The following is a 24,460-nucleotide window of genomic DNA, read 5'->3' as shown; positions in this document are numbered from 1 at the left end:
AACACATTAAACTACTTAGTGTCTGGACATGCTTTATTAAATCTTTAGGTGTCAGAACAAAGACAAAATTGTCAGAAGATCAAGCTAAAAGGCTGCTTGCTTTTTCCTTTAAAGTTCGAGCAAATGGACTTCCAGAATAGATAAGAGCTTATGGATGTGGATCACACAACGCGGGGGAGACGGACAGGCGGGCAGGGGGATGACATGGGACATGGCATGGATGCCATGTGATTTCCTGTCCCAGTACTTGCTCAGTCTATGTTTATTTAACAGACTACTTGAATTCTGCTTCCAGCACAGCAGTTCACTAATTTATAAAAAATCTGTTTTGCAGAAGTGCTTCTAAAAAGGATGTTGTTTATTTCTTAAGTAACCAATGAGGTCTGAATACTGCAATTTTAGGAAAGCATTACAAAGCTATACAATATTTACCTTCTGTTCCACCAGAAATGACTGGGGCATAGACATCTAAACATACAAATAGAAAAAAAAAATGGACTGTTCTATCTGAAAGTTACGAATTTGTAGTTACTTTTTTCAGTATAAGTCACTACATAATACAGTTATGACTCAACACCACATTTTATATGGCTATCTCAATTACCACCAAGACTTCAAAGATTGTGAGATAACAAAGGAAATGCACTAGCATTTTCAAATTGACACTCCAAATCACATTTAAATTGTTTGATGATTTTGTTTAAACATTCATAAGACAAAGTCTTTACTATTTCCAACAGATAAATGTTTCAATGCTGCATATTATTTTACAGTGGAATAAAGAAGTCCATATATAACTAATACAAAAAATACAGGTACTGTTAGAGTTAAGGATTTCAAACATCTATATTTAGTCCCTTCATTCTGAGTGATGATCAGAAGACACTTTAATAGCCTCAGTGCATTTTATAAACAGCTGTGGAATTTAAAATCAATTAAATCCCAGTTAATCTAATATGCAGAAGTTCCCCACATTTCATCTACAAATGCAAGTTTCACTTGCTCATTCATCCAAAATTATTAGGATTATCACAAATTTCCCAGTCTTCTCTCTCCACTCTTACCTTATATAAGGGAAAAAAAAAATCCAATCGAGCTACTATCCACGAATTTACCATGGCTTTATTAAGTCACAACAGTATTTTACTTTTTCATTCCTGGAAAATATAGCCTTTCTCCAGAGGCTTGCTGGACAGCTTCTTATAAGCCATAAAAGCATATGTCCTGAGTTACATCAACTTCCCCGTTATCTGTTAGTATGACACTTAAACCCATTTTTTTTTTTAATAGAGAAGGCTGGACAATACTATCCCAAACTGTTTTAATCCTAACTATTATTTCAGCTGGTTTCTATGTAACAGTTACTATATTCTTTAAGGCAGGATCTGGCAATCTTAAGTAATAAGCTTCTACTAGAAAATGACAGCGAGGTAGCCCCTGAGTCCCCTCCAAAAAAACTACAAATCATTTTCTATGGGAATAACCCGAGGAATAACCTCCCAAGCTGTGTAACAGCATCCTCCTTAAAAATTCAAGTGACAGATAGGTAACAAACAATAAATGGCTAATATGCAATCTCTGAATATACTGACATTAAGTAATACAACCAAGATTTTATGAATTTGGCTCTTCTATTACAGCTCCAGCCCCCCAGAGCCTGAGCAGCATCTAGTTCACTTCTCACTTACATACCACCTTTATTCCTTATGTGCAGATTTTTTACTGCTCAAAATCTGTTTAGTACTAGTACAGGCATATTTGTACAAGATTTCTGTTTTGGCAATGTAACTCCTTTCCCAGGAAAACTACCTTAGTATATTACTAAAAATACTGTTTTACTAAACATTACTAAAAAATCTGTTTTTCAAAGCTCTCAAATTTTAACTTTTTCAATATCCACAATCTGCAAAATTTTTCTGATGTTACATGAGTCAATGTTTCTTAGTACATATGTTGGTCTGTAAGAAAGTAACTCAATCATAACATTCCTAGACTCTCTATAGTTTTCTGGATAAAACCTCCTGCACTTCAGAAATGAGATGCAACATTTTTAGCTTCTCTAGGGAACAAGGGCAAGAGAGTTTCCATTACTGTCTTACTTTTCATCTTTTTCAGTGTATGTGACTTAACACATAAACCATGGGGTTAAAAACTGACATAAGTGGATAATAATTTTAAAGCCTCATACACTTCTCTTAGATACTGAAGTCTTCTTTCAACAGGTATGCTGATTTCTTCAAAAATTTAGAAAGTAATTTTAGTTCACAGATAATGGAAAATATTTTAAGAGTTTAAAATTCTAAAAGTTTTACAGTTAATATGTTTCCCTCCCCCTAACATTCTTGAAAGCAACACTATTTTACCTTCATCTCAGAAGAAGAAAGACTGAAAGCAAGCAATTCTGATGACTCGTACAGCTTTTGCTAATCGCTGACAAGTCACTGCAGCTAGGAAAACAAAGAGTAATTTCAAAGTCACTATTCTGCACACAGATTTTCCTTGAGGTCTTATTGCAACTTTCTTTGTTATAACTGATAATAAAATTCACTATAAGAGCTATCAGTGAAGTCCATTCCTGCAGAAGCTGGAAATTAGTAACATTCTTAACATGGAATCATAGAATCATTAGGGTTGGAAAAGACCATAAAGATCATCTGGTCCAACCACCACCGCACTACCAACATCACCCACTAAACCATGTCCCCAAGCACCACGTCCAACCTTTCCTTAAATACCCCCAGGGAAAGTGACGCCTTCACTTCCCTGGGCAACCCATTCCAATGCCTGACTACTCTTTATGAGAAGAAATGTCTCCTAATTTACAACGTGAACCTCCCCTGGCACAACTTGAGGCCATTCCCTCTAGTCCTATCGCTAGTTACCTGTGAGAAGAGGCTGACCCCCAGCTCCCCACACCTTCCTTTCAGGTAGTTTTAGAGAGCAATAAGGTCTACCCTGAGCCTCCTCTTCTCCAGAATAAACAACCCCAGTTCCCTCAGCCGCTCCTCATAAGACTTGTGTTCCAGAACCCTCACCAGCTTCGTAGCCCTTCTCTGGACATGCTCCAGGGCCTCGATGTCCTTCTTGTAGTGAGGGGCCCAAAACTGAACACAGTACTTGAGCTGCGGCCTCACCAGAGCAGAGTACAAGGGAACGATCACCTCCCTGGTCATGCTGGCTGCACTATTCCTGATACAAGCCAGGATGCCATGGGCTTTCTGGGCCACCTGGGCACACTGCCAGCTCACGTTCAGCTGAGCATCAATCAGCACCCTCAGGTGCTTTTCTTCTGCACAGCTTTCAAGCCACTCTACTCCAAGACTGTAGTGCTACATGGGGCTGTTGTGGCCAAAGTGCAGGACCCAGCACTTAGCCATGTTGAACCTCACCCCATTGGCCTCTGCCCATCGACCCATCCTGTCCAGGTCCCTCTGCGGGGCCTTCCTATCCTCCGGCAGATCGACACTTCCCACCAACTTGGTGTCGTCTGCAAACTTACTGAGGGTGCACTTATGGCACACAGGGTCAGCCTGATCCTGCGCCTTGAAGACTTCCTTCTTGAGGAGTGTCCAGCTTTCCTGGATCCCTCTGCCCTTCAGACTGACTCCCAAGGGACCCTCCCTACCAGTGTCCTGAACAATTCAAAGTCTGCCCTCCAGAAGTCCAAGGCAGCAGTTTTACTGACCCCCCTCCTGACTTCACCAATAATAGAGAACTCTATCATTTTGTGGTCCCTCTGCCCAAGACAACTCCCTATCGCCACATCTCCCACCAGTCCTTCTCTGATAGTGAAGAGCTGGTCTAGCGGGGCACCCCCTCTGGTAGGCTCACTAACCAGCTGAGTCAGGAAGCTGTCTCCCATGCACTCCAGGAACCTTCTAGACTGCTTCCTCAGTCTTGGTTGTCCTCAAGGGCTTGTTTCAGCACCCCTTCAAATTGCAGCCAAAGGAAAAACTGAGCACAAACAGGTGTTCTCGTGCTGGAAACACCACAGTATCACACTTAGGTCTTTGCATGCTGTTTGTAAAGCAGTAACCATAAGGTGTGATGGGTTTCTGTGTGGCCCATGTTCCCATCTACCTTGGGCAACAAAAGGACTGCATTTGACAAAAAGCTGCAGGATTTTACATCACCAAACACATCACTAAGGCCTATCTGGGAACATACACCTACATATTCTTGAAGTCCTTTCCTCCCTAAGATTTTGCAAGCATTTAGGATAAGACCAAGCATTTTTCAGAGCAAATTAAAGCCTCTTTGAAACTGAGCCTCGGAGGAGAGAGATACAGAATAAAAACACCTTAGCTAAGCACTACCAAAGAAAATTAACATTCTTCTCCACTTGTCATATCTTTTAAACTGATCTCCAACTGTACTGTCATCTCCAATTACAAAGGAATGGTATGCTGTTAGGTTTTCCTTTACACAGTAAAAAAAAAAAAAAAGAAAAAAAGAAAGTATTATTACAAATAAGAAGACAAGAATTACTGCAAGTGACCGATACTGAGCAGAAAGAATTTAAGTCAGAATAAAGGAGGGGTTTGCCTTGGTTGATGAGGGCTGGGTTAAGGACTGATTAAGCAAGCTGGACATCCACAAGTCCACGGGTCCTGATGGGATCCATCCGCAGGTGCTGACGGAGCTGGTGGAAGTCATTGCTAGACCACTCTCCATCATTTTTGGTAAGTCATGGGCATCGGGAGAGGCGCCTGAAGACTGGAGGAAAGCAAACGTCACTCCGGTCTTCAAAACGGGCAAGGAGGAGGACTGGGGTAACTATAGACAGGTCAGCCTCACCTCCATCCCTGGTAAGGTGATGGACAACTTATCCTCGGCGTTGTCTCTAGCCACATCAAGGATAAAAGGGTCATTAGGGCCGTCAACATGGCTCCAGCAAGGGGAAGTCGTGCTTGACCAACCTGATAGCCTTTTATGAAGACATAGCCAGGTGGATAGATGATGGAAAGGCCGTGGACGTGGTCTATCTTGATTTCAGTAAAGCATTTGACACCATCTCCCACAGCATCCCTGCAGCTGAGGAAGGGTGGTCTGGATGTTTCAGTAGTGAGGTGGACTGTAAACTGGCTTAAGGAAAGAAGCCAAATAGTTGTGGTTAATGGGACAGAGTCGGGTTGGAGGCCTGTATCTAGTGGAGTCCCCCAAGAGTCGGTCCTGGGACCAGTACTATTCAATATATTCATTGATGACTTGGATGAGGGAATGGACTGCACCATCAGCAGATTTGCTGATGACACACAACTGGGAGGAGCGGCTGACATGCCAGAAGGCTGTGCTGCCATCCAGTGAAACCTCGACAGGTTGGAGAATTGGGCAGGGAGAAACTTAATGGAATATAACGAGGGGAAGTGTGGAGTCCTGCATCTGGGCAAGAACAACCCCAGACACTAGTATAAGTTGGGGACTGAACTACTGGAGAGCAGAGAAGGGGAGAGGGACCTGGGGGTCCTGGTGGACAGTGGGATGACCATGAGTCAGCACTGTGCCCTTGTGGCCACGGCGGCCAATGGCATCCTGGGGTCTATCAGAAGGGGTGTGCTTAGTAGGCCGAGAGAGGTTCTCCTCCCCCTCTACTCTGCCATGGTGAGACCACATCTAGAATATTGTGTCCAGTCCTGGGCCCCTCAGTTCAAGAAGGACAGGGAACTGCTTGAGAGAGTCCAGCGCAGAGCCACAGAGATGATTAAGGGAGTGGAGCATCTCCCTTACGAGGAAAGGCTGAGGGAGCTGGGCCTCTTTGGCTTGCAGAAGAGGAGACTGATGGGTGACCTCATTAACGATTATAAATATGTAAATGGCGAGTGTCAGGAAGATGAGGCCAGGCTCTTCTCGGTGACATCCAATGATAGGACAAGGGGCAATGGATGCAAGCTGGAATATAGGAGGTTCCGCTTAAATATGAGACAAAACTCTTTTTTTTTTACGGTGAGGGTGACAGAACACTGGAACAGGCGGCCCAGTGGGGGTTGTGGAGTCTCTTTCACCGGAGACATTCAAAACCTGCCTGGACGTGTTCCCGTGTGATGTGATTTAGGTATTCCTGCTCCAGCAGGGGGCTTGGACTGGATGATCTTTCAAGGTTCCTTCCAATCCCTAGCATTCTGTGATTTTGTGAACATAAAACCACCACAGAGTTACTATTCTATCATCTGATTCATCAACTGAAAGCAGTGCATCAATGTAATCATTTTTTTCCCCTTTGATCACAATGGAGAAGTGTTGCACTTACAGAAATATCTTGATTTCAAATAATTAGAACCACATTTTGCCAAAGATATTTCTACCACTTGCACACAACAGTATTATTCCCTTTCCAATGAACAGTCATATTGCCTGGTGTTGTGCTAGGAGCACAACAGTCTTTATACAGCAACGGTCAACAATTTTACTACTGTCATTCTACCAAATATGATTTCCAGTGAAAGCAACTGCAACATAAGTTCTCAAGTCTTGAAGTTCAGAATTTCTTTATAAAAGGGCATTGAGAATCTATTTCATGTGATAACAGTTTTCATAATGTCAGTGCTGCACGAGCCATCAATTTGTCCAACAATACGCTTCAGTCACCACAGGGAATTATAACAATTAGTGAATTCTACTTTGCCTTTTCAAAACATTGCTTGTTTTAATAAAGCAAGACTACCTCTTGTTATTATTTAGCTGATGTCACTTTTAGTTTATTGTGATCACTACCTAGGGGTTTACCTTCTTCACCACACCAAGCCTGCTAGGATTTTGCAGCACACAGACTTTTCTCAAAATTTAAGACCCATATAACTTGCTGGGGCAAGAGTTATAAATAACAGGAATTATAAACAGACATTTTTATATCTAAAATATTATTTATAATCTTAACACTAGTGTAAGATTACAATGCTGAGGCCATAGTTACCAGTACCAGAGGGACATGGAACTACTGGAGCAAGTCCAGAGGAGGGCTACTGAGATGATTAGAGGACTGAAGCACCTGTCGTATGAGGACAGGCTGAGAGAGCTGGGCCTGTTTAGCCTGGAAAAGAGACGACTGAGGGGAGACCTCATCAATGTGTCTAAACATCTGAGGGGAGGGTGTCGAGAGGATGGAGACAGTCTCTTTTCAGTTGTGCCCAGCGACAGGATGAGAGGCAAAGGGCACAAACTGAAGTACTGGAAGTTCCGGCTGAATATGAGAGGGCATTTCTTTACTGTGGGGGTAACAGAGCACTGGAACAGGCTGTCCAGAGAGGCTGTGGAGTCTCCTTCTCTAGAGGTACTCAAAACCCACCTGGATGCCATCCTGTACAACGTGCTCTAGGTGATCCTGCTTGGCAGGGGGATTGGATGAGATGATCTTCCGAGGTCCCTTCCAACCTCAACCATTCTGTGATGATCTGTGATTCTGACAGAAAACTCAAATTAACTTGCCTATTAAGGTGATGGTTGGAATGAAGATTTTCCTTTACTGGACAGTTACTTACGATGACTTCAGTGATATCATTGTTATTAGATTGTAAAATGAAAATAGCATCCTTACTTTGTATGGTCTAGAGTGGAGTTTTCTTTCGGAAAGCGAGTTTAGACACTTGCTGCTCACTGGCTCAGGGTAGGTAGGATTGAAGTGCCAGGTGTCTTCTCAGATTAATGCTATTCGGCTAGTTTGCCAGGTAAGTAGGCACTGGGTCTGTGGGATGCTTCCTCCATCCAAAACATCATTTTTGGCTGGAGCACATTTCTAAAACTGTTCAGGCATTGAACTTTATCAAAACAGTGAACTGGTGTGCTGGTGGAGAAGGAGAAGGAAGGAGAGACCGAGGGGAAAGGCACTGCTGTTGGGTTAAGCAGGAGAACTGTGGTTTAGCCAGGCTGCTGGCACTCACGTGACAGCGTTTGTCCCATATGTCTTTGTCCTCCTCCACCCTGTGCCTCAGCCTCCTGACTTTGTAAAGCTTGTTCTCATCTGTGATGGGGCAGATGAGTGGTACTGTTGAGGTGTTCTGTCCAAAATCAGAGGCAGATTTTTTTTGTAAACTGGGAGATGCTGCAATTGGAACTATCCCCAATGTTTCAGAGTTATCCAAGCACATTAATATAATTGCAGCAGTAGTAAATGGGAGTCTTTTACCTGCTTGTTGGATTACTACAGTGAAAATGAGTTTTTCACATTTTTACTGGTGCCTTTAACACCCCCCTTTTTAATTATTTCAAATTAAAAGTCTCTTCCTCAAAAGGAGGCGCAGTTACTTCTACAGAGGAAATGTACTATTGTTATTATCCAAGCCTCAAGAGAGATGGCAGTTTAGAAAACTGATGTGAAGAGTTCAAAGTCCTATGTATCCCCCTTTAAGGTTGTGAGATAAAAACAAATAGATCTGTACAACTAGAGTGGAATTTTTTCTCCCCTCTATTTTAGAGGGTAGTGAGAAGTGATTTTGAGGGTTGTCATTATGGAGTATTGGGTTGGCCTTAAAGATGAGCAGTAACCATGTTGGAAAGTCTTACTGGAGCAGTGGAGTAATATGGCTGACCTTGGTTTTGTCTATAATGCTCCTTCCCTTTTGCTCTGATTCCCTCTTTCTCCATCGTTTTAATTTTCTTTCAGTGTTATTCTGCTCTCCCCGCCTTTTTTCCTACCTTCTGGGACATGTGAGGATGAGTCTGGTGTGTGTCTTAGCCAAGAGTATCCTTACACTTCCCATCTTCTGCTGCTTTTACTGAAAGCAGTTGTATGTTTACTGAAAGCGTTGCCTACTTGAAATCTGCGGATGTAAGGACATCCATTCTTCTTCTTTTCCTAATTTTGTTTCTTTCATTTCTAATTCTTTTTTTTTTCTAGACTGCTTTTCAAAGTAAACAGCTACTTTAGAAGACAGATGTGAGGTAGTATTTTCTTGTTTATCCTTAAAACAATACTCTCTTCTACTGCACGCTCTTTATACTTCACAGGCTGATGTCGAAGTTTAGAAAGTGTGTGCGCGCTTATGTATCTACAGGAAGTATCAGTTTATAGGCCGTCTCCTTCCTTCCCACTGGAAAAGTGTAATGCTGCATTTCTGCTACTTCCTCTGTGCCCTATTATCCTTTGTGTCATGGTTTTCTGATCAAGTTTTGGGGCACCCTTCTGCTTCTGCAAGAGCTCATTCTTTCCATTTCCCGTCTTAGGCACAAAAGATTCTCAGTGTTTACAATGAGGATCTTGTTTGCCTTTTTTGTTTTCTGGCTGCTATGAAGGGGGGTTGGAGGTTGTCTCTTGCAGTCCCCCCCTCTCTGTGTAGGGCGCTCTTTCACCAGACTAAGCAGCTATTGCCCAGAAGCAGAATTCCTGTCCACAGGCTTTTATCTTGAGATATATCTGGTGCCTGTCCGGTGGTGTGATACAGTGGTGAAGAATTAACACGAGAGAAAGAGCATACTTTTTTAAAGCAAGTTAGTGAGTTGAATTGACTTAGCATATAAGCAGATGGGCTTTACACTGACTGGCAGGATTAAATTCTGAGGAGAAGGATGGAGCAAGGTTTAGTAATTTAGCTTCACTGCAATGTGAGTCTATGCCCAAAATAAGTTGTTTTGGTGTCTGCCTGTATCTGGGCTTCTTTTCCTCCAGAGCTGTCCTGGATTCAGTCTGGAATGAGTCATTTTCTTTGCTGGTTACAGCAGTGCTTAGAACTTTTCTAGAACTTGAATTATAAAAAATTGCATGGTGCGAGATCAATACATTAGTGTACCATAGACCTGTGATTAATCAGATGCAAGGAAAATACAAACTACTTGATATGTTACCAGATAGGGTTTGAAAAAGCCACTTCCATACAGAAAACTGAAAATGGTTGATGGTAAGTTGTTTGAATATAGGTTGGAGCCTTCAGCTCCATCCCACCATGAAGAGGATTCTGCAGGCCAGTCCTGGAACTGCAGCTTCTTTGGAGATGAGAAAAGCTGGGGATTTGAGGTTCTGTTTTCCCTTGTCTCACAGCAAGGTATACAGGTGGAAAGGGAAACAGTAAAGGGCATATGTGCCATGGAAGATAACAATGCAACAGTGAGGCTGAAAAGAGTATTCCTGTGAATGGTATAAGAATTATGGGTGACCACTTTCTGTGCTGAGCAGTATCAGTTTACCACTTCTGTTAAGCACCACGTGCTATGCAAGGTCAATAGTGGGAATATGTAATTTGGAAGGGCTGGTGGGGCTAATGGTGAGCATTGATACAGTGCCTTCCCTCTTCACCAGGCTTTAAAAGATTCTCTGCCATCTCAGTATTTCACATGGCCATGTTACATGTCAGCAGAGCCCCTTGCTCAGGACCTGCTGGTAGGCCCGTCTTTGATGCTAGTGGCATGTGCTGTGTACGAGCAACACGGTGCTGCACACCCCTGACTGTTACTGCCCCCTGTGCGACGCTCTGTGCCACCTTGGAGCTTCAGAATTACGATCCTGTTATTAATAAAATGAGGTGGGCTTCAAGCTTACCCCTGCATGCCATGTGCTTTTACAACTACATGCCTTTAACCTTTGATCTGTGCATCAACTTCTTGGCAGCAACTATCTGCACGTGGTAAAACTGTGTTAAGGGGCAGCTGAGGGGTAAAAGGTATGTGACTGTGTTTTGTCATCTTTTGAGGTCCTTTTGCTTTCTGGAGTGACAACTGAATTCTGTGAAAGTTCAGTGGAATGAGATATCCCCTATATTAAAAAGAATATTAAGAAAATGCAGAGATCTGTCTTTGCAAAGAAAACACGTCTGGCATACTGTGTCATTAAAACACGCTGGGAAGGCTAGATTTGGAACTAACATTTAAGATCACTGGAAAAATGTTTGTTTACAATTGTTTTCTAACAAAAATGCTTAAGTTTCAAATTTCAGGTGTTTGTGTATAATTTGTACTTGGTGGGAATTCTTTCAATCTGCAAAGAGTACTCACTGTTTCCAGAGACAGGAACCTAGTAAGGATTTTTCTTTAAAAAATAATGCTCAGAAAAAAAAACAAACAAACAACAAAAAAAAAAAACAGAAACTTAGTATTTGAAGAAAGCAAGTACTTACATATGGACACTTTTTTTTTTATTTTTTTTTGTCTGAGTAGACCTCACCAAGAAACTACTGAAAATGGCTAGATGAGGTTGCAGTATGTATTGTGTGAATTACAATGGCTGTACTTTGGACTGTTCATTCTTGCTCTCTGCCTTGTTTCTAATGCCCTTGGTTTTTGTTTGAGCATAGTAAAATTCATGACCTTGAAACTTATTAGTAGTCAAAACTGATGATCCCAGAGTCCTCAATAAGCAGGAGTTAGAAGTCTTTTCTCCTTGCTCTAGTGCCACTGTGTTGCGGTTTGATGAGTATGTGCATCAAGGGCTCTCACTCCAGAGCTCTGCCAGTTTGGTTCAGTATGCTCTCTGTTGACTTCTGGTTGCATGCATAATTTACCCAAAGGCCACCAGTAAGAAAAGGGATTATTTTGACTGCTTTGGGTTTCTGTATTGCTGGTTGTGAGTTTGTCTTCCTTGAGTAGTTTAGTAAACTGAGAAACTATCTTGTGGTGGTCAAATCCTGAAACACAGCCTGACATGTCAGCAGTAGCACAGTGCTAGAGTTACTGTGCACCCTTGTCTCTGTGCTCCCTTTTCAGCTACATCAGCCTTGTTTGTGAGGGTTTGGGTTACTTTTCTTGAGCAATGCAGTGAACTGGTTTGTCACAGAAGTATTGCAATAGTAGTTGACTAATGTGATTGTGGGACAGATGAAGTAACATGTAAAGAAAATTAGTATTTTTTTTATAGCAGGAAATGCTGCTCTAATTAAAGTGGCTGGACAAATTTACACCTGTATTTCTAGACTTCTCATTTCTAGACTTCTCAAACCTGTTGTGATGCCATGATTCGAAGTATCAGCAACTATTGCCTAAATGAGTGTGAAGCTGTGGTTTTCTTCAAACTGGGGTTTTGGCAGATATCGACACTATTCTGATTTGGTTTATTTTTATTTTCATAGGATGTCAAGTTACAATTTTATCAGCACCTGAGACTGGCCTTAAAGCTACAGCAAATCAGAATCTTCACTTGCTTATGAAAGGTGTTTTTCAGATGTACTTCAGGCTGTTTAGATTCTTTTAAAACAAAAACTTTGGGTGCTGGAAATGCTAGTACAGAGCTGCAGAAGGCACGGCCTATTCCAGAGACCACAGAGTGAAAGTCTGCAAAATGTAGCTCTGTGGCTCTCTCTCATTCCTGGTTCAGGTAAAGTGAAATTTTATTGACCTTGCTTTTAAAAATAGAAACTTGTAGAACAGCACACAATAAACTAGAGAAACCTTGCATAGTTTTCCACCCAGAAGAGAAAGGGAACTAGATCCATGTAGAACAGTTTCTAATCATACCAGCAATGTGCCTCCGAGACCCATTTGGCTAATTCCTACTCAGGCAACAGATCCTACCTCAAATAGCCAGGACCTGAAAGATGGGAAGGCAGCTTCACTTGGTTTCCTTTTCCAGGATGAGTGACCAAAAAAACTCCTTCTTTATCAACTTGCTATATGAATTCTTACTTGGAAAATGGAATAATCTGGAAGAATTGTAGTAGAGATGTTAACATGGTTCCCAGCTCCAGAGAGTTTCTGTTCCTTTTAAGTTGTTAATTTCTATACATAGATGTCCCTCATCATCATCACAGAATGGTTGAGGTTGGAAGGGATCTCTGAAGATCATCTCATCCAATCCCCCTGCCAAGCAGGATCACCTAGAGCATGTTGTACAGGATGGCATCCAGGCGGGTTTTGAGTACCTCTAGAGAAGGAGACTCCACAGCCTCTCTGGACAGCCTGTTCCAGTGCTCTGTTACCCCCACAGTAAAGAAATGCCCTCTCATATTCAGCCAGAACTTCCAGTACTTCAGTTTGTGCCCTTTGCCTCTCATCCTGTCGCTGGGCACAACTGAAAAGAGACTGTCTCCATCCTCTCGACACCCTCCCCTCAGATATTTAGACACATTGATGAGGTCTCCCCTCAGTCGTCTCTTTTCCAGGCTAAACAGGCCCAGCTCTCTCAGCCTATCCTCGTACGACAGGTGCTCCAGTCCTCTAATCATCTCAGTAGCCCTCCTCTGGACTCGCTCCAGTAGTTCCATGTCCCTCTGGTACTGGTACTATTGTGTCCAGAACTGGACACAGTACTCCAGGTGTGGCCTCACCAGGGCTGAGTAGAGGGGGAGGATCACCACCCTTGACCTGCTGGCAACACTCTTCCAAATGCAGCCCAGGATCCCATTGGCCTTCTTGGCCACAAGGGCACACTGCTGGCTCATGGTCAGCCTGCTGTCCACCAGGACTCCCAGGTCCCTCTCCACAGAGCTGCTCTCCAGCAGGTCAGCCCCCAGCCTGTACTGGTGCTTGGGGTTATTCCTCCCTAGGAGCAGGACCCTGCACTTGCCCTTGTTGAACGCCATAAGGTTCCTCTCAGTCCATCCCTCCAGCCTGTCAAGGTCCCTCTGAGTGCCAACACAGGCCTCTGGTATCAGTCACTCCTCCCAGCTTTGTGTCATTAGCAAACTGAAGATAATCAAAAAGTTTAACTCGGAAAAGGGGGCTTTAAAAGGAATCTGCCTTTCAGCTGCTACTGTTTTAAGAGAAAATCTCACTGTGACCAGAACACAGCCTCAGAAAGTTGAAAGAAGCACTCTAGTTCCTGTCCGTTACTGACCTGGCCTGGCCAACCACTCAGAACAGCTTTAGTCTCTTAGAAGACATCCTTGTGGATGGCTGCGACTGGAATTCCATATGCACATTCACCATCTTCATTTCAACCAGTAGCAAGTGAAATCCTCTACCCAGAGGTCAGTTACAGGCTATGTAAATCCCCCCTTTGCACTATCAAATCAATGATCTTCTTAAAATAATCTCGTATTAATTACAATCCCATACATGCATTATGCAACAAAAATATAAGAGTGACAAAAGTTGTGAATGCACTTAGAGACACAGCAGTGAAACAATGATTTCCACAAGGTCTAACCATGATAATTACATTCTCCAAATATTTCAGGAGGGTAATGTTCACGTTTGTTTTGCAATCAAAATCTGTCAGACCATTATTATAAAATAAATCGAAAAAAATCAGAAATTTGCTTCCCTTTACATAGAATGTGACTTGTTTCAGTAGCGAACCAGATCAAAGGGTATCAAGTATCCTGGAAGTTCATCGGCGAACCCCTACTTGAGAACTGCGTCAAGTGTAACATGCAAGGACAAGTGCTGTAGACTTACTCAATCCCAATGGGCATCTGGCATACCTCACATATTATCATACAATTAACAGTTTCTGCTGGAGAGGCCCAGAAATTAAGCAACGAAGATGCTGCAGGTCAAGTTTTACAGATTACCATCCACTTGCAAAGTATTTGTCTGTACAGTCCCAACAGTTCTTCTCATTGCAATCTTCAGATTATATTTGCTTCCAAAATTAAAATGATCACAGAAGCAGTAAACAAATGTAACTTACACACACGTTTTCAAGACTTTCAGAATAGAAAACTCCCACCTTAAGACCAGAAAAAAATAAATACCACACTTTATCATAAGGAAAACAGGTTAAAGTATGTGCGCATCTTCCTCACCTGATTTTATATACAGTATTTTAATACCACATCAATCCTGCTAGTGTAACAAAATAAATTAATTTAAGCACTTCAGTTCTAACTTCTACCTTTAGATATTTTAACAAAGGCGTTCTGTCCAAAAAAGTGTTGTCATCAATTGTATTTTTAAAACCCAACCTGAGAGTTAGTATACGCAAACACTGACTAGCAGAGATTACAAAAATCATTTGCTAGAGTCAAAGAATAGCCAGAAAAGTCAGACACAAAACATCTTGATTTTTTTTCAGGAAACCCTTCTTAGCTGGCACCTTCTTCCACTCAGATGTATGCATTATACTATCTGCAGTATCTCAAAAGATGCCAAGACAAACAGACCAAGTCTCCTTGTCAGACACTTTTTTTTTTTTTAAATGAGAAATAAATATTTGAATCAGTATTATGCAGAAGTGAGCTTTTTGCTAGGCAGACACAAACATCTCATCGGGAACCAGAGCAATCTGCACATCAAACTTTCTATCTAAATCCCAGGCTGAAATGTCATGTTTTCCACTAACTTAACTAGGTACTGAAAACACTTCGGAGTGATATGTTAAGGGTTGGAAAACATAACACCCCAAATAAATAATAAAATAAAGTCATAACTAAGTAAATACAAACACATTTGTCTCTAGACTGATTCTGAAGACTGTTTGACAGAAGTCATCAAGAGGAGAATTTGCCATCAGACAAACTTGCAATCAGCAGGGTAACTGCTATTTGAATTGAGGGAAAACTGAATTGGGGATAACTATTTGAATTGGGAGAAGAAAAAAAAAGCCTTTTTAGAGTAGGTAATCTTTGCTAAGAGTTTCGGTTCAGTTCCAAAATAAGTCTGACTTATAAAACTCCCAGGAAACAGATGAAAACCCAAGTCCTTTTATTTGAATTTTAAAGCTGATCAAAAATTAAGACACCCTCCCCCCAAAAACAAACAAACAAAAGCAAACAGAAAAGCCTTGTACCATTGCAACACTGGTCAAACAGCTGCCTGAAGGCCTGTTATCCCACATTTGTCTCTAAATGTCTAACATTTACTGAAGGCAAATCATGTTATGCATCCACATGACCCAGTCTCATAAGAACCACCTAACAACAAGTACAACACAAGTCCAGCAAAAGACCACGAGTATAGTCTTATGTTGTGTGAGATCCTGAGCCACAAGCTGAGGGACGTACCATAACCAACATGTCTAGAAGACAAACCGGAGCTTCAGAAGTTCTTTAAACATCAGGATCTATTTCTATCACAGGAAGTGTTTGATGACCTCTCAAGCTTTTCTCTCTTACCCAAAAGAGGCATCTAATTGCAAATGCCAGCAAATTGCAGTAACATACCATGGAAAAAATATAGCTAAAAAACCTGAGAAAGCACAAGAGAACAGTCAAAACATGTTCTGACACAGTTTTAAAATAAAATGTGGTTTTAATGAACGGATAAATTATACAAGTAGCATTTGTGTCTAAATGAGAACTGCTCTTCAACATTATCACACATTAATGAAAAGCGCTCTACAAATACTTTATAGACATAAAAATACACATAAACATGATATACTATCATAAAAGAGATGGAGGCTTTAAAAAAAAACACACATTGATATTTATCTTACAAAATCTCCACCGCAGACTGAATTTTAAGAAAAAAAGGGAGATTTTTTTTTTCCTCTCAAGGAGAACTATACTGACTAATAAAGAATTGAAGTACTTGACTTTATCATCACTACTTTTGTGCTTTTACCAAGCATCCTGGCAAGCTGATTAGGGACCCCCTCATCTCTTCATAATATCAAGAAGTTGCAGCATCTTACAGTCGTAAGGTTAGGAAAACTTCCGCACAGTCCACAGATTAACGAGATAAGGTTCAGCTTAGCTGCTGCCGACTTCCTCAAAAAATTGTCCTCATCTCCCGAAGAGGTTGTGGCAGACCTTTTAGTTTTCATATCTTTATTAGTCAAGCAATAAAAATAATTACGATGCTGCTAAAACAAAGCAACACAGTAGAATTTCTCATCTGTTTTTTTCCCCACCTATTACTTTTCCATTACATAAAGAATGCAAATAATCGTCATTTAAAACATTAAAAGAGCTCCTGTAAAAGTGTAAGGATGCATCACACAACACAAGATCAGAACTGCAGCATGTCAGAGTCCCATTCCCATCCAAAACTCTTATAAGTTGAACTGCTGCACTTCAGATTTTGAATTGTTCAGAAAGAAGCAATGTGCTTTGTGTGTTTTCATTTTTCTCCTCTAAAGGCAAACACTTCTCCTAACTTTCATTATGACAACCTGTGGCAAAAGGAAAGGAAATTTTTAATCATCTCCCTGATTTATTTATAGATGACAATAATTTAATTGAAGAGAACATATTTTATTCCTATCCCAACACAGCATGCATGACATCTCAACTAACAAAATACACATACAAAGTAGGAAAGAACTTGATCTCAAATTTCCTTTTCCTCCCTTCACACTTCCTCTCACATTATGGAAACATCCTTCCAAGTGTGACCTTCTCTAATCTAGCTTATTCACCATAAGAAATCCCTCTTTAAATCTCCGTGCAGTCTGCTCATGCCCCCCCCCCCCCAACAGAAGTCCCAGCCTCGGTTAAGGCAGAGGCCAACTACAACATCCACACGCAGAGCTCAGGACAACATTGTGCATATAGGAATATAGGAAAAAGGCTTCTGACAACTTCAGCGAACTGAAGCTAACAGTGGCCTTAGATTGTGATCTGTTAAAGACCACAAATACCTGTTGCTTTGTTGTAGCATTAAGAATCCCATCATATAAGCCCATCTTGGAGGATGATACTCCCCTGTCTATAGAAGAGGAAAATAACTGACCATCTCTGCAAGTATCAATTTACTCTTGCCAGAAGCAGATACGAATTTGTGCTGTACTCTATTTTACATAGATTAAAATGCAAATATATAATCTGAGATCACTATTCCTTCCTGCCCAAGTAAACAAGATCTGAATATTGATGACAGAGATGTCCACTAAAGCTGCACATGCAAACACCAGGCGATCAGAGAAGACAGATACATAAAACAGTGTTAGATGTTGCAGGATTCCTACCCAGAAACACTTTCAAGACATTTGGGCAAGGCAGAAAAGGAATTGCACCTTCGATCAAAGATCTCCCACACAGGCAGTGATAAGCCCTGGTGCTATTTCGGCCACCCAGCAGATGTGCAGCAGCAGGTTAAATGTGGAGAACCCCACGTTACTATTCCCCTGCTTCTCCCCTGCCTCTGCAGCAATGGTCCCACACCTGAGGAAAGACAGCTGACCTGTGAACCATTTCCTAAACCACCACGTTTCAGCCGGCACACCTGAGGTAAAATAACCCAGGTTTTGCCCACCTGAACACACTGATCTGAAAACTGCAACACTCAAGGAGCAGATCAGATGCTTCTACCTCAGGGCCACAGTATTAATAGCTTTTTATCTATTCTACTTCGAGGTATAGTCCAACCACATAGCCGGGGGAAGCATAATGAGCACCTGCTCCCAGAAGGCGCTGTCTTGGTCTCCTTCTGCCCTGCCTGCTCTGCTGCACCCAGAGCTTGCCTGTCCATGTGGCCAGCCAGGCCAGGGCAGGCAACTAATACACAAAAAAACAAACCAAACAAACAAAACAGTACAACAACAACACAAAACAAACAAACAAAAGCAATTCAAGAACACAAATGTAATTGCCACAGGGCCATAGAAGCATCATCATCATCATCAAACATGAGCGGAGATAGCAGGAAGAAACCATGCCTTTGGGGACAGCAAACAGACAGAAAGGCTTAACTACAGCATCAGGAATGAAACCTTGGTCTGCCACCCCATCTCTGTGAAATCAGGCCAGGAAAGGAATGTAACCTCATTCCCTCATTGGTCCTTGAGACAGTAAAAAACATAAAAACATTCTGAATCGTAGCTAAAGGCTTAAGATCTTAGCTATTATTAAGAAATAGTACAAAAAAAAAAAAAAAGGCTGATATTTTCAGAGAACCCAGCCACACAACAAGCAAACAGAGACCACAAGCGAAAGACACTAACAGGACTCAACACCGCCTTCTGGAACTCAAATGACTGTTTAAAAAGAAACTCGACTGCCCTCTGACCTGAGCCGAGCAGAAGACATTTCAGCCCGGGTCCGCATTCACCTGAGAAGCCGCTCCGGGCTGGCTGAAACGACGCGCTCGGGAACGAAGCCGCCCCGCGGCCCACCCCGCCCGGCCGCGTCCCGCAGCAGCGGTCCGGCAGCCGCCCGGCGAGAGCCGCAGCGCGGCGAGAGGCGGCGCAACGCGGCCAGGCCGCGGCCTCGCGGCCCCCCGCGCGTCCCCCGGCACTCCCGCGGGCTGCAGCCGCAGCGGAAGCGAGCGGCCGCCCTCCTGCCGCGGCAGAGGCACCGCGCCCCGGCCCGGCCCGGGGAGAAGAGCCCCCCCCCCCCCCCCCCGGCCCCGCTCTCACCTTCCGACAGCTCCAGCTCCAGCTCCGCCAGGCTCTCGCGCACCTCGGGCGGCAGCGGCACCGCGTCCAGGGAGCAGCCCCCCCGCTCCGCCGCCATGGCGCGGGCCCCGCCGCAGCCGCCGCCCAGCACGGCCCCAGGCGGGAGGACGGGGAGCGGCCGCGGCCGCAACGCGCGGAAGCGACGGGCTGGGAGCGGGAGGAAGCGCCGCGCGCGCGCCGCACCGGCCCGGCCCCCGCGCACCGCGCAGCCGCCGCCGCAGCCCCGGGCGCCTGCCCCCTGGCGGCGCAGGCAGGGCGAGGACCCGCCGTGGCGGTGGGCCCGGAGCAGGGGCTTCAGGCGGAGCCGGCGCCCTCCGGTAGCGACGCCCGCGGAAGGTCCTCACACGCGAGGCAGTGGCAGTGCAACCCTCCTGACCCTTCAAAGTAGACATTTTCTCTGCACCTTCTCCTCCTTGAGTGGTGTTGCAGAAGAACATGTCTCTTCCACCACAGCTGGTATCCCTATGGGCCCTCCCTCTTCAGCAGGAAGGAAAATGACAGAGGATGAAGAGTCTCTGTTTATTCTGAATACAGGACAACTCACTAGTGAGGTGCATGTGTGACAGGTGTAAGGAATCATAGAATCACAGAATATCCCAAGTTGGAAGTCCATCAAGTCCAACTCCTGGCACCACACAAGTCTACACAAAAATTCAGACCATATGGCTAAGAGCACAATACAAACACTTAAACTCCAACAGGCTTGGTGCTGTGACTACGTCCCTAGGGAGCGTCTTTCAGAGCGCAACCACCCTCTCAGTGAAGAACCTCTTCCTGATACCCATCCTGAACCGCCTCTGTCACAGCCTGACACCGTTCCCTCAGGTCCTATCGCTGGTCACTAAAGAGAACAGATCGACGCCTGCCCCTCCACTCCCCCTTGTGAGGAAGCTGTAGGCCGTGATGAGGTCTCCCCTCAGCCTGCTCTTTTCCAGCCTCCTCTTTTCCTCTTTTCTGGGCATGTGGTGCCCAGAACTGCACACAGTACTCGAGGTGAGGCCGCACCAGCGCAGAGTAGAGCAGGACAATCCCTTCCCTCGACTGACTAGCGATGCCGTGCTTGATGCACCCCAGGATACAGTCGGCCCTCCTGGCTGCCAGGGCGCACTGCTGGCTCATATTCAACTCCCTGTCAACCACAACCCCCAGATCCCTCTCTGCGGGGCAGCTCTCCAGCGTCTCGTCCTGCAGTCTATACGTATAGCCAGGGTTGCCCCTTCCCAGGTGCAGGACCTGGCACTTGCTCTTATTAAACTTCATGTGGTTGGTGATTGCCCAGCTCTCCAATCTGTCCAGATCTCTCTGCAAGGCCTTTCCACCCTCAACAGAGTCAACAACTCCCCCAAGTTTAGTATCATCAGCAAATTTGCTCAAAACACCTTCTAGTCCTACATCCAAATCATTTATGAAAACACTGAAAAGAACTGTCCCCTGTCCCTAAAATGGAGCCTTGAGGGACCCCACTGGTGACCATCTGCCAGCCTGATGTGGACCCATTTACCACAACCCTTTGAGCCCTACCTGTCAGCCAACTGTTCACCCATCATGTGATGTTTTTTGGTGTGATGTTTTGTCACGTATTTAAAAAAGCCTTTTTTATTGTCTCCCATAGACGTGGCCAGCTTCAACTCTAGTTGGCCTTTGGCCGCACGAATTTTCTCCGTACAAATGCGAACATCATCCCTGTAGTCCTTCCATGTTGCCTGACCCTCCTTCCAGCAGCCATACACTTTCTTTTTATGCCTAAGATCCAGAAGATCCCTCCCTGGTCAACAAAGCCGGCCTACTGCCCCGCCTGATTGACTTCCGATATTTTGGAATTCAGATATTTGGAAGCTGGAGAATGATGAATCAACAGTTTGGATTAATAATATTATTCTTTACCCTGACCTTGATGCAATCCCTTTTGGTTCATAGCCAAAAAGACACAAAATGGCCATGGTCCCAAGCCCATGTTAAATACACTGGATTATGGGAACACGTGCCGTCAGGGAAAACTTAAACTTCACTACTGTGGTTGTGCATGGAGCTGAGGTGTTTCACTGTGACATCTAACCTTGCATTGTCACGGTATAGAGCAATCACTGGAACATCTCAAAACAAAAAGGACCTAAATCTCTCTACTTTAGTTTTACATGGATACAAAATATTTTCAAAAGATGAATGGAGTTGGAATGATTCTCTAAGAATGGCTGAACTTCAAGCCACTTCTGGCCAGACAATACAAATCAGTTGCTGAATAACTAACGGATCTACTTACAATAGGCCGACTGAAATTAAGATAATTTATGCTGGTTCTACCAGACCACAAACTTATAGTACTGATTGTAGCAAAATAACTGAATCAAATTCTGTTTGCTGGCACAATTTTACTTTCACCAAGCCTATAATTGTGTACTGTCTTTGGGGTTACAGAGGCACAGAATTACTATTTGAATTTATGATCAATACAGCAACAACTTCATTGACTGCAAAGGATAAGAAGCCTCTGCCCTGCAGATATTCGAAAATGTACCAACTCGGCCTCCCATTAGTCTAACTCCTTCCATCTTCAACATAGGTCCTTACCTAGTTAAAAATATGGGACAACAACAAGTTCTCGTTAACCCTAGCTGGTCTCTAAAGGGTAGAGCTAGTGCTACACTTTAATATCTACGTTCTCTGAAACAATCTCGGTGCATGCCACGGGATACAACTGGGTTACTGGGAACAGGATTAGGTGCATTAAATAGCATTGATGCTGAGGTCCTAATGAGTAGAATAACTGCTACTACACACGACCTAAGGAAATTGGAATGACCAATAAAATCATCCTTATTGGCCTTAGGAGCAAGTCAATGGCTTCTATCAGACATTTTACCCCATTGGGAACAAATTGAAGAAAAGGATCATCAATTAATTGTAAATGCCCTTGGAAAAACCCAAGACAATACGTCCCTTGCCTTGAGCTGCATCCAAGTGCAGTTATGGATACAGTCTGTAGCAGCAGCTATTATTAGAGAGGGAGAAAGAGGAACTTTACCCACTGAAATTCAAGAATTGATATGGGATAATGCTTCAGAATTTGAAAAGGAGTTTCAAGCATGGTGGCAGTTAGTCAACTTTACCTATTATGCAGAAAGTGATAAAATTATTGCCTTTATACTTACCATAAGCAATGCCACCGTATACAATGTATATCCAAACATTGCATTAGGGCTCAGTCATAATGGAACTATACTTTATCCTAAAGAGCATAAAGTATGGGCCCATCAAAAGGGAGGAAAGTGGCAAACAATTGATGTGAATGCATGTATTGTGCATGAACAAAAAGACTTCATCTGTGAGAGTAACACACTCGAAGCCCAAGACATTCATCTTGACACTGAACAAAGTATTTGCTACTTTGAGATACATCCTAATGAGACCCTTGAAACTGTACTTGTATATATTGGGAAAGGTTGTGTTTGCATGGTTGTGTTTCCATTGTGATTCTGTAGTCATAGATAATACTATTGTAGATACCAGTAATCATTCTAAAGTTTGTGTTTGTAATTTTACCAAAATTCCAGAATGTGACTTTAGTTACTCATCTCCTGTCACCTCTTATCAGCTTATTGGGTCCAATTATATCTTGCTTCATGATCTGCCACCTACTCCAATTGGAATGAACCTTACCTTGATGAAGAAATTACTGTTACATGAAGACTTAAAGCAGCTGATGAAACAAGGTCGAGAAAATGGGCGAAAGACTGATTACTGTCCATCATGATATTGAAGAAATACACTGAGTGATGGAAAGAGTAAAGAGAGATGAAAAACACCGTTGGTGGGACACTTTGGATGGTCGCCAACTGCCACAGGAATCTTCAACAAAATACTTCACCCTGTTGTCGTTTTGTTAATACTCATTGTATTATGCTTTATGATAACAATTAGTTTGTATGTTTAACTCTGGATCATGACGAAACGTTTAGCATCCCTACATAATATACTTGATGAATCTCGTTCCAAGAATGTATGTGATATACCTGACACATTCCAAATGTTGTGAAGCTTGAGTGACTATAGTCACGGGGTGGATTATGTGGTGTAATTGCCTAAAGTAACTAGGAAATAAAACTAATATTCATATTATAAAGTAAACGTATAGCATTGAAGAGGCTTTCAGGGAAGAGCGTAGCTGCATTACCTGAACGTTCCCTAGGCTTCCAACTTTAGATGCTATCGCACTGGGGGAACCTGGTGTGCTGACTCTAAGGAGCATAGAGTGGAGTGGAGACACAGTGGCTAAGCTCTGTGACCAGGTGGGGACTCGATTGTTCTTGTGCACACCGAGACCGATTAGCTGCACTTTTGCTACCCTGAGCCAACAACCTGCCATGTTTTTGACAACATGCTGTACTCTAGGGAACTTTTGCTCATTATAATACCAAAACACACCTCCATCCCAAAAGCTGCCCGCCTCTAAGGTGCGACCACCCCTCACTGAGCACGCGCTCTGAATTTCTTGGAGCCTACACCTTTAAACAAAGACAGGAAAACTTTTCACCAATCACAACCAAGGTATGCCTGACTAGTCACTGAAGCTCCACCTAAAAGATAAAAAAAATATATATATAAATTGGCCTAAGAGAGGGAGAGAGAGGATGGTAGGGAGGCTACTATTGTCAGGGGGAGATACCATCATGAGGACATCCTGACTTCTGAGATCAGTCGATGTGCTGAGCCTCTCTTCGCCTCCCCCATTGGGATGCCTTTGGGTGAGATATGAACACTTAGTTTTACTGGGTGTCTCTGCGGAAACTTAGAAATCTCTATAGAGTCTTTGTGCCTTTTAACGTGTTAATAGCCAGGCTGTGTACCTGTGTATTTCATGCATGCCAGCTTGCTTTTGCAGACAGTAATTATCGCTGGTAATTCAAAGAACCTGTGTACCTGTTGCAGTAATAAATTGCACTTAATTTCATTGTTCCTAGCCACGATAGCTCTCATTGAATGCGACTAGAGTGCAGGCATGTTACATTGTTGGTGAATCTGTGACCGTGATAGTTCAGTACCCTGAACCCGACCAGACCCATATCGGTTAATACGTTATTAGTGAATCTGTGACCGTGATAGTTCAGTACCCTGAATCTGACCCGTAATGGTTAATCACCTACACCCCCCTTAATGCGACAGGTTCACATGCAAGTGTGAAATCACAAGTCTTATTTAGTGTCAGTTTTGAATGCTGGTCTAGAAATGGACAGACATTATTTATAATGGAAGATACACGAATGCTGTGTAGGACAAAAAGGACACCAACAGCATTCAGAGGTGTGCAGTTTGACAGAATTCTAAATC

General features: G+C 43.2%; 1 protein-coding gene across 9 annotated transcripts in view; it reads right to left on the bottom strand.

Moving 5' to 3' along the window:
* Window positions 1-19,459, bottom strand: part of DIP2A (disco interacting protein 2 homolog A) — a 114,654-nt gene extending 95,195 nt beyond the window's left edge. For 2 of the 9 annotated variants that reach the window (XR_010832618.1, XM_067000011.1), the window contains exon 1: window positions 19,097-19,315. Coding sequence is in view for 8 of the 9 variants with exons in the window: in XM_067000011.1 (XP_066856112.1) it covers window positions 19,097-19,193 (97 nt within the window). In the remaining variant the exon portion in view is untranslated. Of the gene's footprint in view, window positions 1-19,096 lie in introns of all 9 variants that reach the window. The other 7 variants (XM_067000010.1, XM_067000013.1, XM_067000007.1 and 4 more) reach the window with 5 other exon arrangements.
* Between the last annotated feature and the right edge of the window lie 5,001 nt (window positions 19,460-24,460).

The sequence above is a fragment of the Anser cygnoides genome, chromosome 6 (genome assembly GCF_040182565.1).
Source record: "Anser cygnoides isolate HZ-2024a breed goose chromosome 6, Taihu_goose_T2T_genome, whole genome shotgun sequence".
Lineage (NCBI taxonomy): Eukaryota > Metazoa > Chordata > Aves > Anseriformes > Anatidae > Anser > Anser cygnoides.
This window is presented reverse-complemented; position numbering and strand designations above follow the sequence as displayed.